This window comes from Elaeis guineensis, chromosome 4 (genome assembly GCF_000442705.2).
Source record: "Elaeis guineensis isolate ETL-2024a chromosome 4, EG11, whole genome shotgun sequence".
Lineage (NCBI taxonomy): Eukaryota > Viridiplantae > Streptophyta > Magnoliopsida > Arecales > Arecaceae > Elaeis > Elaeis guineensis.
In genome coordinates this window covers 9,548,838-9,563,009 of record NC_025996.2, presented here as the reverse complement: position 1 = coordinate 9,563,009, position 14,172 = coordinate 9,548,838, and the positions used below count along the sequence as shown (strand labels likewise).

Sequence of the window (14,172 nt, the reverse complement as noted above, 5' to 3'; positions counted from 1 at the left end):
TATACTCTTCAACATAAAATAACTTTTTAATATCAAGATAACATTATCATCTCCAATTAGTTTTTGTATAATGACCATAATCACATAGCCATTTGCATAATACCATCTGCAATTTAATTTTTTTGTAAAAAATTTTTATTAAATAAATTTGAAAAGATATCAAAACCAATTTAATGATTATATATGTAGCTTTATTGAAGATATTTTTATCAAGTATTAATTATCATTATTCAAAACTTATCAAATACCAACCCTCTCATGATATTTATTTATCTTTTCTCTCTCTCTGAAAAATAAACATGAGATCTATCAATTTTTTTATTATCTTTTTTTTTTATTTTTTATACTAAATATGATAATCTGATATGCGATTCATTTTCTAATATCAAATTACCCCCAATCAAACATATTTTTTCTATAGTATGTGTTGGGTCAGGATCCGGTGGTTGTGGGCTGATTGCAGCCTGGAACCTTCTGCCATGTTAGGTGCAACAGAATAGGCAACAAGCTCAATTAAACTATATATAAAGCCTGTTTTGTTATAGCGAATGAATCTATAGAGCCTATTTGTTCTCATGTAACTGTAAATTTGCTGCTACAGTAAGAGCTAGTTGCCTTCCAGAAGTAGCACTCCTTGTGTGCAAATTGTATAGACGCACATAGGCTTCTTCTAGGTCTTGATTTAAGATAATTTGCTTGCATCTTCTGTCCTACCGCGGCTTTGAGTATAGACCTTTTTTTTTTTTTTTTTTGGTATGGACGGAGAAGCGGTCAAGATTGGCTTACAATACTGTAGACACCTTGTCTCGTAAGTGCCAAATAAAAGCCATGACCTCTATGATATCATGGGACCCTCCATTATTTTTCTAGAAGCCATTCTCTTTCGTGGTCACGCGAATCTTAGCTTGCGTTATATTATTATATAGAGAGGAATGGATTACAAAAAGGAAAACACAGCGAAAAATAAAACCTAGTTAAACTCACCTGCGGTGACAAGAATCACGCTCAATTATTTGTCCATGTTGAAAGGTTAATTAAGATAATTTACAGAGACGCCGTTCAAATTTTCATGGTTTACATTTATATTTCAAAAGTTTTCATTTTTTTAGTTCAACCTCAAAATTTAGATTTTATTTATAATATGGCCCAACCATCAACTAAAAGTCTAGTGCTGTTAATGGTGATTATCAAATTACTAACTTATCTCCATTTCAAATCTAATTCCGAGAAAAATTGTTCGAAAATTACAAACACATGCTTCAACTTTTCATGATTTGAATTGACATCCTAAAATCTTCGAAAAGTAATACTTAGCCCCTCCTTTGTCTCCTACATCTGCAACTATTTATGGAGTGAAATCCTTTATGTTAACCATCTCATACCACTCTCTAACACTATTTCAGTGTTAAAAAACCTCTTTGACCATCGGAAGTAATTAGGCACCATGTCAAGTATTTTTTTTTTTTAATCTGATGGTCTGGATCTTATTTTCTAGATTCATAATTTTTTGCATCAATTTGCATACCATCTCCCTGGAATGTGGTAAGAAAGGAGGATCATGCTATTGAAAAAACCACATCTTCTTCTTATCTGCATTACTATATTTAAGAGATTTATAAGATATCGTGCTTAGAAAAATTAGTTAAAAACTACATCTTTCTCCTACATCATACACGGAATACCTATAGAACCATCTTCTAGGATTGGTTGTAGCCCATGAAGTCCTCAACCTACATATAGATACAGAATATGGGAAGGAGCTTACTAGAATGTTGGTTGAAGCTGTGCAAAGAACTTTGGATAGAGTTCATGCTTGAAGCCATTGGCAATTTCCATCTCTTCTTCCTCTGCTCTCTCCTCCTCTCTTCTCCCTCTACTCTCTTCTCCCTATACTCTCTTCTCTTCTCTCTTTTAATCAGACTCAACTAGATTAGAAACCCTTGTTCAGAAAGAAAGAAAAAGGAATACAAGTTACATGATCGCTACATGATCTCCTTTCCTTCCTATCAAAATGCATCATTTTGCTGATCTAGCCAACAAGGGTATCGTTGGTATTGTGTCTAATCTTATGTAACTATCATGTGTTCATGGATTCTGATGGAGACAGACACATAGGCTATATTGCACCCAAAATCTAAGCTCTAGGTCTAATTGAAAAAATTAAAATTTTTGAAGCATAAATTCTAAAAAGTTAAAAAGGGATATTATTGTAATTTATTTATTTATTTATCCTATGGCTGAGCTTGTTGAAGTTCATGAATTATAAGAAACCTCTATCTCTTGTAGAGCTGACATTGTTCTATACAATTTGCTTCTCAAGGGTAGAAAAGGAAAAAACTTGAGATGAGGTATGCCCCACCCTAAATCAAATCTAATATAATCTTAATTTATATCTTTCTTTTAAAATTATAATTATTTTATAATATTTATATGTATCTGACTCAATCCGATCTGACCTAATCTTTGTTACTTTTTAAACATAGGATAGGTACAGATATTGATCGATCCAACTTATTTCCAATGTGAGGGGTGGGGGTGGGGTTGGGGGTGGGGGTGGGGGGGATGTTAAATGTTATTGAAGGATTGTAGAAAAAAATAACAAAGGCATAGAACAAGGAGAAAATGAAGAATGAAAAAGCTAGCTGCCTCGCTAATAGTGGAGGCCCATGGAGCCTTTCTGAACCAGCAAAGCTAGTTCTGTTGGCAAGTGCTCTAAGCTAGAGAAATCACATCAAATCAAAGAAGATGATGCTAACCAATTTGCAGCAAAATTTTGCTTCTCCATACACATGGACTGCCTTGAAGATTTTTTTTTTGTAAGATGGATCATTCAAACAAGTCTTGTATGAATATATCCAAAAAGATCATAAAGATAAATATTCCTAAATTTCTTTGGGGAAGACCCCAAAAAAATTCATAGAAGATCTCCAGAATGCTCAGCGACATAGGCTGCCACCCAATCGGCCACATAATTCGCCTCTCTGTAGATTGTCTGACTGTAAAAGTAGTGCACCCGACGAGGAGGATGGAGATATCTTGCAGGAGGAAGTGATAGGCCTTCCCCTGTAAGGACCCATGAATTTAGGACACGACCATAGCTGAGTCACCCTCAACAACTATGTAATCAGCTCCCAACACCTTTCGAGCATAAACAATCCCTTCCCAAGTTGCCCAGAGTTCCATCTTAGGCATCGAAGGATCGACAAAGACCTAGCCCCCCAGCTGCCAGTAGGCTAGAGTTAGCACCTTGAATAATAAAGCTCGCACCGCCCTGTATACCCCTAACACTCCCATCAAAATTGACCTTCAAGAATCTTGAAGGTGGGGCCTCCCAAACAATAAACACCCATCGGATCGCTGCACGAGCTGGGTGGGAGTCCAAGGTCTCCTCGAGCCTGAAGATCACGTCAATCAACTCACTGTCAAGGATCAAGGGTAACCCTCATTGGGCACCTTCTGGAATCAAAAACAGTAGTATTCCTAGCAAACCATATATGCTGGGCTATATAAGCTGTTTGAATAACAACCTCTCTGGATGAGTCATCCCTAGCCCTCCACCTTAAAAATTCAAGAATGCCACCACTGGGACATCTGCCTAGACAATTAGGTGGTTCAAACGTACCAAAAAATACACTCATCTCACAGCTGAGATAAAGGAAAAGCGTGTGCTCCATTGTCTCCTCTGCACCACAGGTGGGGTAGGTGGTCTGAATATCCATAAGAATGGCTCTGGTGGGAAGCCTTCCTCAGGCAACCTTCCAGCGGAAAAGACACACTTTCGGATGAGCGCCCAGCCTCCAAATCCATCCACCATCCATCTGTCTAGTGACCTCCGACTGGTATAGATGATAGAGGTTAGCTATAATTGGTTTGACCATGGTCGAGGATCCCTACACTCTACTGTCCGGGCTTCTGTGGATGGGAAGCTAAGGACATCATTCTCCTCCCCAAATGCTCTCCAAAAAAATGATGCACCATCGCAGGATCCCATCTGGATGCAGAAAGTCACTAATTCTCATCGAGTCGGTCACCTCAAGACTGACGAAGGTCAGCCAATGATCAAGAGGATTGTCAGCAATTCAGGAGTCATAAAGAACACAAATAGATCCACCATCTCCAATCACCTATCTTGTCTGTGGAATGACATCCGGGGCATGCGCATAGATTTCTTTCCATATAAAAGAAGCCCTCCGACTGATCTGGATCTCGCCGCTCGCATGCCAAGTGCCATATCTAAACCTCATCAATCTGCTTCATATAGATTTTGGATAGAGAAGCAATCTAACAGCATGTCGGGCAATCAAAGCCTCTCGTCCAGTAACCAGGGATTGGATTTCTAGACCACCCACCCTTCGAGGCCGGCACACCACCTCCCAAGAAATAAGATGCACACCCCCATCTCCACCAGGCCTAGAGCCCCACAGAAACCTTCGGAATTATTGCTCAATCCTCGTCACAGTAGTCTTAGGCAGAAGGACATTCGAGAGAATGTCCTTAGGCATGGAGCTGAGAACTGACCTGATCAGGATAACTCTACCCATCATAGATAGGGCCGGTACGGGCCTGCCAACCCTCTAGCAGCTCCCGTATGGCGCGCTCCGCACCCTCAGTCTCAAATCTCCGTAATCTACGGCCAGAGATGGGCACACCAAGGTACTGTAGAATCCCAGTATACTCAGCAGCCCTCAACCTCTCCATGATAGATCGGCGTAGCTGCACCGATATCCTCGGGCTCAAATGGACAACTTGCTAAAGTTCATCTTCTATTTCGATGCACGATAGTAGTCCTCCACGATCGCTCTGAATCCAATGGCACTCCGGATACTAGCCCGGCCCAGCAGCAAAGATGAAGGGAGATGCTTGATGTGTTTCAAAAGAGGATTAGCTGTCGAGTGGATCGATGGACCGGTCTTAATCCAAGAGATAATGATGCTGGAATCGTCATCCAGAATTACAATTGAGAATAACCACCGCAGCTGAAAGCCCCTCTCATGCAGCTCTTAACTCAACTGTAATAATAGATTTAGTCCCAAAGTGCTAAGCATTGACAAGGATGACAGGTTCTTATGATCTCTAATAATGCATCTCACCCCACCTAATTTGTCGCTGAAGGATCCGTCAAAGGGAGGGGGCACCCTTGCTAGAGATCATTCATCTGAGTGTTTTATTTATGTTTAATATGCGTTCTCAAGACCCTGTCGCAGGCCATGTTAGATGCGGCACAACTGGCAACGAGCTCAATTAAACTATAAAACCTGTTTTGTTATAGGGAACGAATCTATCGAGCCTGTTCGGTCTCATGTAACTATAAATTTGCCGCTACAGTAAGATCTAATTGCATCCTAGTAGAAGCAGCACTCCTAGGGTGGATATTGTATAGGCGGAACTGGACATCTTCCATGTCTTCATTTAAGAGTATTTCTTTGTTTATTTATTTTTGGGAGGGCTTGGATGGCGTAGCGGTCAAGATTGGCTTGCCATTAGTACTGTGGAAACTTCAACTATCGTGAGCCGCAAGTAGAAGCCATGACCTCTATGATTTAATTGGACCTCGATTACTCTTAAGGCCATTCGCTTTCCTGGGTCAAGTTCAATTATTCGTCGGTGGTCGTCGCGTTGAAGATTTTTTTTTTTTTGCCCCCTTCTTTCGGTTGGTGAGCCTGTTGAGGATAAGAGATCAGAAGAGACCTGTCATTGGTTTGTTCCATTTCCTCCTCAAGGGGAGAAAAGGAGAAAACTTTAGACGGACCATGGTTGTTCTGCCTCTATTCATGCTGCAGGTTCTATGGCTGGTACCACCTTCATCCTCCAATATGCTGGATCCCTCGGTGCTGCAGGGAAACGCGCCTCAGTGCTACAACCAGACCGGTATCCAAATCCAATACCCATTCGGCGGGGTAGGCAACGGCAGCATCGGCCTTACTCCCCTCGCCGGTTTCGAGATCGAATGCAATGGAAGCCTGCCCAAGCTGAAGCTCGGCAGTGACCGCTACCCGCTGCTGAACCTATCGCTGGACGACGGCTACGTCCGGATCGTCGGCCAGGTACTTGCATCACGGTGCCCCGACAACTCCTCCGGCCACAGTCTCGGGCCCTACCACGTCCCCGATCTGACGGATACCCCCTACACGTTCTCTGCCGCGAGGAACAAATTCACGGCCACCGGGTGCGACGCCATGGCCCTGATCCACGGGTCAGGCAACAAGCGAGTAAGCAGCGGGTGCGTGTCCTTCTGCGCGGACCTAGTGACCGTTACCCCAGGTGTATGCTCTGGCGTGGGGTGCTGCCAGGCGCCGGTGCCCCCCGGGCTCAAGAGTTTCCAGTTGGAGTTCAGCAGCGTAAGAAACCTCAGCGGGTCGACGAACGAGTCGGCGAAGCTGCCGTGCAGCAAGGCGTTCATCGTGGACAAGGCCTGGTACAATTTCACCCGGGACGATCTAAGGGGGAACCCGGGTGACGAGTACAGGCCCGTGTTTCTGGACTGGGCGATCGGGAACCAGAAGTGCCAGGAGGTGATCAGGAGGAACGACACGGACTACGCGTGCAAGGACAACAGCCACTGTATAGATTCGCCGGATGTAGCCGGCTACCGCTGCAGCTGCGATCATGGCTACATCGGCAACCCGTACAGTTCGGGTGGATGCAAAGGTATGGATTCCAATTATTTATCTGGATGTTCGGAAAAAATCATTAATTAGATGGAGTAAGTCTAGCTAACACGTCACCCATCACCGGCGGGCTAGCTAGCTCAATAAAAATCTCAAACTAGTCTTCTAAATTACTGTTCCGACGGTGGCTAATAATTAGAAAAATAAAAAAATAATAATTTTATTTGAAGTATTTTTTTTTTTTTTTTTTTTTTTTTTTTTTTTGAGTCTCCATTCTCTCCTGGGAGCGCCCACTGTATCTTAGAGAGTTGGACATGCTTGGATAGATGACATGTCTCTATCTTGCTCTCACGCTCAAACAAAGAGAGATAAAATCATGGTTTATCCATTTTCCAGATGCGTATATGTTTTGCATTGCATGTAACTATATAATCACCAAACACTGCCATATTATCACATTTAGAGTGATGGATGGTTTGCAAACACCCAACAATCTTTATCGTCATGTATCATGTTTAACATGAAAGATGATAATTAATGCCAAGTTTTACAATCATCCATCTCCATGGAGAAGATATTCATTGCAACGGTGATACCACGTTAAAGTTCTCACAACCCAATCAAAAATCAAGAAACGGTGATATCACGTTAAAGTTCTCACAACTTAATTAAAAATCGAGAATCGATGATTAGTATGAGACATCATTCATAAAAATTGATAAAATATATGACATGATATTTTCTCATCAAATATTTTCTCATCTCCATGATAGGATGGCATGATGGCCAAAAATGGGCACCATACAGGATGTAAACTTGGGCTATGTATCACCAACCCAAACATGAACAGACTTCAATAGTGCAAAGCACGCATTATATGGGAAGTAAATTCTTTTTGGATTTTTGGATAATACTCTAATCATGTGTATGGTACGTGCATCATGTCTAACACAGCTCTCAAATTAAAATCCTGCTGCATCTATCACACCGAATGATGTCATGCGCATGGAACCAAGTACTCGAAAATTCAGGAGATTTTCTATTACATATCAAATTCAAAAAATTTAAAAAAAATTAACTCTAACAATAATACCACATCAAATTTATCACAATCTAATAAAAATATTTATATTTCATTAATTATTATATATTTTAACGATTCTTATGATGATGTCCCATACTATTTTATTAATTTTTAAATTTTAATTAAATTATTATAAATTTGATATGATTTTACCGTTGCAACCAAAATCTTCTCTCCTCGGAAATTCAGGAGATTTTCTGTTACCCGTTCATAGAATTGGTCTAAGCGTTGCATCAGCGTCTCGGTCACCCTGAGCCGTGCAAGACCCTCGCTGCTGCGGCAGTCAAATCTCCAAGTGTTTGGTTGGAAATTTATGGGGCGGTCTCCCATCAAGGCTCTATTTTTTTTCCATTCCACTCCTTTTTGAATCAGAAAAGTCGTATTCGCAATTACTCAGTAGGTGATTGAAATGAATATCCCCAGTTAACTCAAGATTTGTTTTCCGCTTCCTACGAACTCAACTTGGGTATCGTTTAATCAAAAATGCCACCAAACATGTTTCTTCCCCTTCTTCTTTCATCCTTTTTCACTGTCCATTATGATTGTTTCCGTCCATACCCCATCGCCCTCTTTCTCACTACTTTTTTGTAAACAAGAAAACATGGTCATCAGTGTAATTCATCATTTTATTGGGCATCATGATTGCATCGGATGAGTTGAATTCTAAGCAAGGTATCCAAGGTTTTTGTTTGGTAATTAAATTTATGGATGTTATGTTGATTTTGTAAAGCCATGTTTGGATCTTTATTGGATTGTCCTTGTTAAACCATCTGGTTGAATCATGAAAAATGTAGTGTCTGAAATCCATGTATTTAAATGAGCTGATATAATATCTAAATATTTCTTAAAAATTGAACTGAAAATCATATAAGAATTGAGCCTCTTGTTGGCCTACCTAGTTGGCATCTTCTAAAGGTCTACCAGTATCCCAACACAAATCCCATCCTTTGGGTTACTGAAATAAAAATAATAAATCCATTGATCGATTTTTCTTTCCATAGAATTTGTACTAGGAAGTGTTTGATTGATAGAAACATGCTTAGATGGACAGCATAATCCATAAATCCTACATAATTTTCAATTCAAATGTATAAAAATTAGGCACATATCTCAAGATAAAGTATACACATTTGCACTTGCCCTCCAGAAACGTCCCAATCAAGACTTCCTATTCCTTTCCAAGCCAAAATATTAAATAAATCATCATGATCATCGTTCATCATCGTCGTCGTCACCATCAAATATTCCTGCTGTCTTTAGTGCAACATTACACGTAATTGATGACGTTTTTTTTTGGGGTAAAGACGTAATTGATGACGTTGACAATAATTATACCACCTAAAACATTTTGAGGTCTCTGCATGTGCACCCTTTGTCGTATGGGCACATACCCTCCAAATTAATCACTTATATGTCTGTTCCAATTGCTTCTTTGTGCAATTACACAATAAATAGTGAATATTTAGATTAAAAATAATTAAAAAAAAATTCTGGAATTGCCCGGAAAGCTTTTCCAAATTATAATTTGACTGCAAACAGGGGTATATTGGTAACTTTATAAGCTGGTTGTGTTGCAGTAAATGGGACCGTGGTGGACCCAACATTGTTAGATTGATGTTGAGGTTATAAATTTGGTGACCAAAAGCAATTTATAGAGTGATACATGTACCCTACTGGTTTGCAAGGATTTACTCCCTCAACACATTTTATTTCAGATTAATATATGTAAGATGTCTTTATTTTTCAGTATTATAACATGCATCCGACATAAATACATGACAATATCACGGTAACAGCCAGCATGGACACTGTTGCGGCCAATCGCCTCGTCGTCGGACCGCCGGGGAACGGGAACCTGCAAAAGAAGTCCGCACTGACCGGAGGCGGCTCCGGCGGGGACCCTCCGACGGTCAAGTCAGGGAGGTGACCGGGCAACAGTGAAATGCAGACGGAGAGCTCTGAGAAAGAGAGAGGGAGAGAGAGAGAGAGAGGGAGCGAGCCTGGGTTTTTGGGAGAGACGGAGCGGATCGATCCCCTGCACTGTCGCCTTCCCCGGTATATATAGGGGAGCACGGTATGGCGCCGTCATTAATGGCGCGGACAAGTGAGGAACTGTCAACTCACTGCGGCCTGTCAGAGTCGCCGTGAAAACGTCATGTTGCCGTGGGGGCTGTCAAATCACCAGGGTTGACAATGCTCCTGGCAGGACAATGTCCCTCGATAGTCGAGCCGCATGTCGCTGTCAGAACTGACAAGATCTGGCGGCTGTACGGCGATCGGAGGAGTCGGCCGACCCTAGGTCGGTGGCCAGCAGAGTGGCGTCGGGTTCCTCCGTTGGTCGGCGAGCTTCATGTGAGTCGGCCATCAGACCTCCTGGTCGGTCGGCCAGTCGGTCGGTCGGTCGGTCGGTCCCTCCGGCCATCAGTCGGTCGGTCGGTCCCTCCGGCCATCAGTCGTTCGGTCGGTGGATATCCCCCAACAGACACGATTGTAGATCATAACTATTTCAATATCATGGTATAGATTTATATATTCATACAAATAGTGTTAAAATATATTTACAAAAAATAATGTTAGATCTATAATACATTTGTCGTACCAATACTGCAAAATGGTCACTATAAAAAAAAAAAAAAAAAGTATTTTAGTCTATCAAGAGTTGAAATCTTTGACTTTTTCTTAATTTAAAAAAAAAAAAGTTTTATGGACCCTTATCATAAACATCCTAGTTGAGCATAATAAATATTTGGCTTTAATGTTTTCCAGAGATGATAGTAATTTACAACAGCAATATTGAAACCATAATTTGTCCATGCCCAAAGGAACAACGACCAGCGGTAGCAGAAGAGTAATTTATATTTTTGTAATTATGATTACTTGTTTCAATTTCGAAAGACAGCGAGCTTCTAATTTGACAACTGAATGGCTTATAAGTCTCTCTCTCTCTCTCTCTCTCTCTCTCTTAATTCAATGGCTTGTGAAATCATTAGTTGTCGTCTAGGGTATGCATGTTTAATGACCCATAACTGTTGGCATTGGGTCATGGCCTTGGTATGATAGTAGGAAATCTGTCTGTAGAAAATCATTCTCTATTTTCTTAAAAGAAAAGGGAGAGGAGTACCTCCTACCCAGTCACCTAGGTATAGATGGGATTTTTTGGTACGAGGTGTAGATGGGATTTAGATCATATTATTAGATTGCAGTCCAATAATTTTACCAACTGCATTAATTAGCATCTTTATTTTTTTTTTTTTTCAATTTCATTTTAGGTGCTACCAACTAACCTAAAAGCTATAAGAAATGAAAAATATATACCCACTTCCATCCACCGAGCTCATTTCCAGTTTTTATAATTTAGGGTTACAGTTATAAGTTTCTGGATAATCTAATGCTTACCATCAAATGTGACTTAATTAGTTATGTTAATTATATGTGTTCAATTGCGTGTTAGACATCGACGAATGCGCTCATCCGGACACCAACCCTTGTGCGCGGAAATGCACCAACACGAAAGGGAGCTATAAATGCAGTTGCCCACGAGGAACGAGGGGTGATGGTTTGAAAACAGGCACTGGCTGCGAGAGGATCGCGCCACTGGATATTGCTTTAGGTAATCTCCTTAAAACTGTCATAATTCACTGAGAAAGTAGGAATTATCCTTTTTATTTTTTATTTTTTTTTATTTTTATATTATTTCATTCTAGCGAGTTGGAATTCACACCTTACTCTCAATTATTTGTTATTATCCTGTTGGCTAAATTCATAGCGTGCAGTGTTGTAGTGTGAGAACTACAGGTTTGTCACCCAAATGTACAACTATAAAACCAGTACTCGCACAATGTGTAACCATGAAGAAGGAAAGAGACAACATCCGCAAAATGGGATTCACATATGGCTGAACCCAAATCGTTGTGATAATTTCTGTTGAATGTGGTTAACTAGAGCTAGTTTAAAGTTACTGCAATATGATTATTTTCTACTTTCTTAGCAACTAGACGACTCTTAATTGTTTTAAGCACTCTTTGATAAACTTCCATTTCCGTTTTGATGACCAAAGTTTTGCCGTGTCCATGTAGCTGTGGGGCTGGTTTCCTTGGTTGTTCTTTTCGTAGTAAGCTTCTGGGTGTACTGGGGACTGAAGAAAAGAAGGATCAGAAAGCTCAAGCAGACGTACTTCTTTCAAAATGGGGGCTTATTATTGCACCAACGCATCGCCTCGCGCCAAGAGACTGCAAAGATATTTAGCTCAGAGGAACTTGAAACGGCTACTGACAATTTCAATGAGAACCGAGTGGTTGGCCGAGGAGGATATGGTACCGTCTACAAAGGTGTGTTAGCAGATGGAAGAGTTGTGGCCATCAAGAAGTCCAAACTAGTGGATGAGACACAGATCGAGCAATTCATAAATGAGGTGGTCATTCTTTCTCAAATCAATCACAGGAATGTTGTCAAGCTATTGGGTTGTTGTCTGGAGACCCAAGTTCCATTGCTGGTTTATGAATTCATATCCAATGGAACCCTTTTCCATCATATTCATGACAAGAGCACCTCTTCAATGTCATGGGAGAACCTTTTGAGGATTGCTGTGGAAACTGCAGGGGCACTTGCCTATTTACACTCTGCTGCCTCCATACCAATCATTCATAGGGATATCAAGTCGGCAAACATACTCTTGGATGAAAATTACACAGCAAAAGTATCAGACTTTGGAGCTTCAAGGTTGGTTCCCTATGATCAGACTCACATAACCACTCTTGTGCAAGGGACACTCGGATACTTGGATCCTGAATACTTTCATACGAGCCAATTAACAGATAAGAGTGATGTTTATAGCTTCGGTGTAGTTCTTGTGGAGCTATTGACCAAAGAAAAAGTGATATCTTTTTGTAGGACAGAAGAAGGGAGAAATTTAGCTTCGCATTTTGTTACGTTAGAAGAGAATCATCGCCTATTAGAAGCAGTGGATGGTCAAATAGTAAATGAGGCTGGAGAAAGGCACCTCTTTGTGGTTGCTCAGCTTGCGAAGAGATGCTTGAGCCTGAAAGGTGAAGAAAGACCAACAATGAAAGAAGTGGCTGTGGAGCTTGATGCATTAAGAAGGCTCATGAAGCTGCACTTTGTTCCAAAGAGCCATGATGAGTTGTCACCAGGCACTTATCCGAATCCACACAACAGTGGTACAATGGGACAGTGTAGCATGGAGGACAGTCTATTATTGTCAATGGAATTCCCACGTTGATAGGGTACATTATATCTGAAATAGAAATTAAGATAGCACAATATGATGATCATTCTATGCAAATTAGACTTGCTTTTAAAATTGTAACGTTCACCTACAAGAATAGCTTAATATGACTAAGGATGTTCTTATGTTCCAATTAATCTTTTTTGGGTCGCTTGCAGAAAAACTGCACACAAAAATTCTCATGCATAAATAGCTGAGTTTGAATAATGAGAGTAAAATACAATAGTTTCACCTATTTTAAGAAAGAAAGATGATTTTATGGTTACACAGATCAATAATACTTGTCTTGTTTTCAACAACCACAGTCGAGTCTATTTGAAGATTGCAGATTAAGCTCTCGTTTTCTCGGTAAAACATATGAATTTATATTAAAACAAAGAGCTGGAACAAAGTATATATATTACAAGATAGATCCAGGAACTATGTTGCCTTAGAGACAGGACAAAGGACCTGAAAAAAGTGTAGACAATACAAACCGAACAACAAAGGACTTGGAACAGAACAGAGGACTAGAATAGAGACCCTGAACACAGGATATGAACCTGACATAGATTATACTAGGGACCAGAAAAGTAGGCAAGTCCTCCCAAAAGGCAACATGTAACATCCCTGCTGCTGTGAATATGAACATGCTGACAGAGTATACACATTGCAAGATTGGTCAATAAACCCAACTGATAAGCAAAGGACCACAAATTTGGTCAAAAAAAAAAAAAAAAATCCCAGTTCATTCAGCAGAGTAATAGGTGAGAACGCAAGCTTGTTAAAGAAACCCATGCAAAAGAATAGGAGATACATGATACATGGTGCCCCACCATAAAATAGAATAACAAATAGAACCGCAAGCATGTTGAAGATAACCCAGACGACGTAATAGAATACCCTGTGCAACCACCAACATGATGTAGAAAATCCTGAAAGAACACTTGGTTGAGTCGTGAATTAAACATGAACTAGATCAAAGAGTATAAAATCAGAGAAAGAGATACAACTTAATCCAAGCTATCTCGGCTCTAATCATCCAAATAGAGCCATTCATATTTTCTCCAAATATAAGAAATAATTATCAAAGCAATAATTATTTTAAAAGAAATAATAATATATTGGTTTTGAATCTCTTGAATCTTTACTAAATTTATCCATTAATTAGTTTACTATATGTGTAAAGAGAGAGGTCAAATAGGCTATACTCTATTCAAATCTAATGAGGTTTACGTTAGACAATAAAATCTCAT

At 40.2% G+C, this 14,172-nt stretch overlaps 1 protein-coding gene across 2 annotated transcripts; it reads left to right on the top strand.

Moving 5' to 3' along the window:
- The first annotated feature begins 5,676 nt into the window (after window positions 1-5,676).
- Window positions 5,677-13,070, top strand: LOC105044008 (wall-associated receptor kinase 17). Of its 2 annotated transcripts, XM_029264217.2 has the most exons (4): window positions 5,677-6,648; window positions 11,144-11,302; window positions 11,769-12,411; window positions 12,583-13,070. In XM_029264217.2, exons 1-4 carry the CDS (start codon window positions 5,751-5,753, stop codon window positions 12,929-12,931), a joined length of 2,049 nt encoding a protein of 682 aa, XP_029120050.1. In that variant the 5' UTR covers window positions 5,677-5,750; the 3' UTR covers window positions 12,932-13,070. The 2 variants fall into 2 exon arrangements, with proteins under 2 accessions (XP_029120050.1, XP_010920076.1); XM_010921774.4 differs by having other exon boundaries at window positions 11,769-13,070.
- Window positions 13,071-14,172: the final 1,102 nt, after the last annotated feature.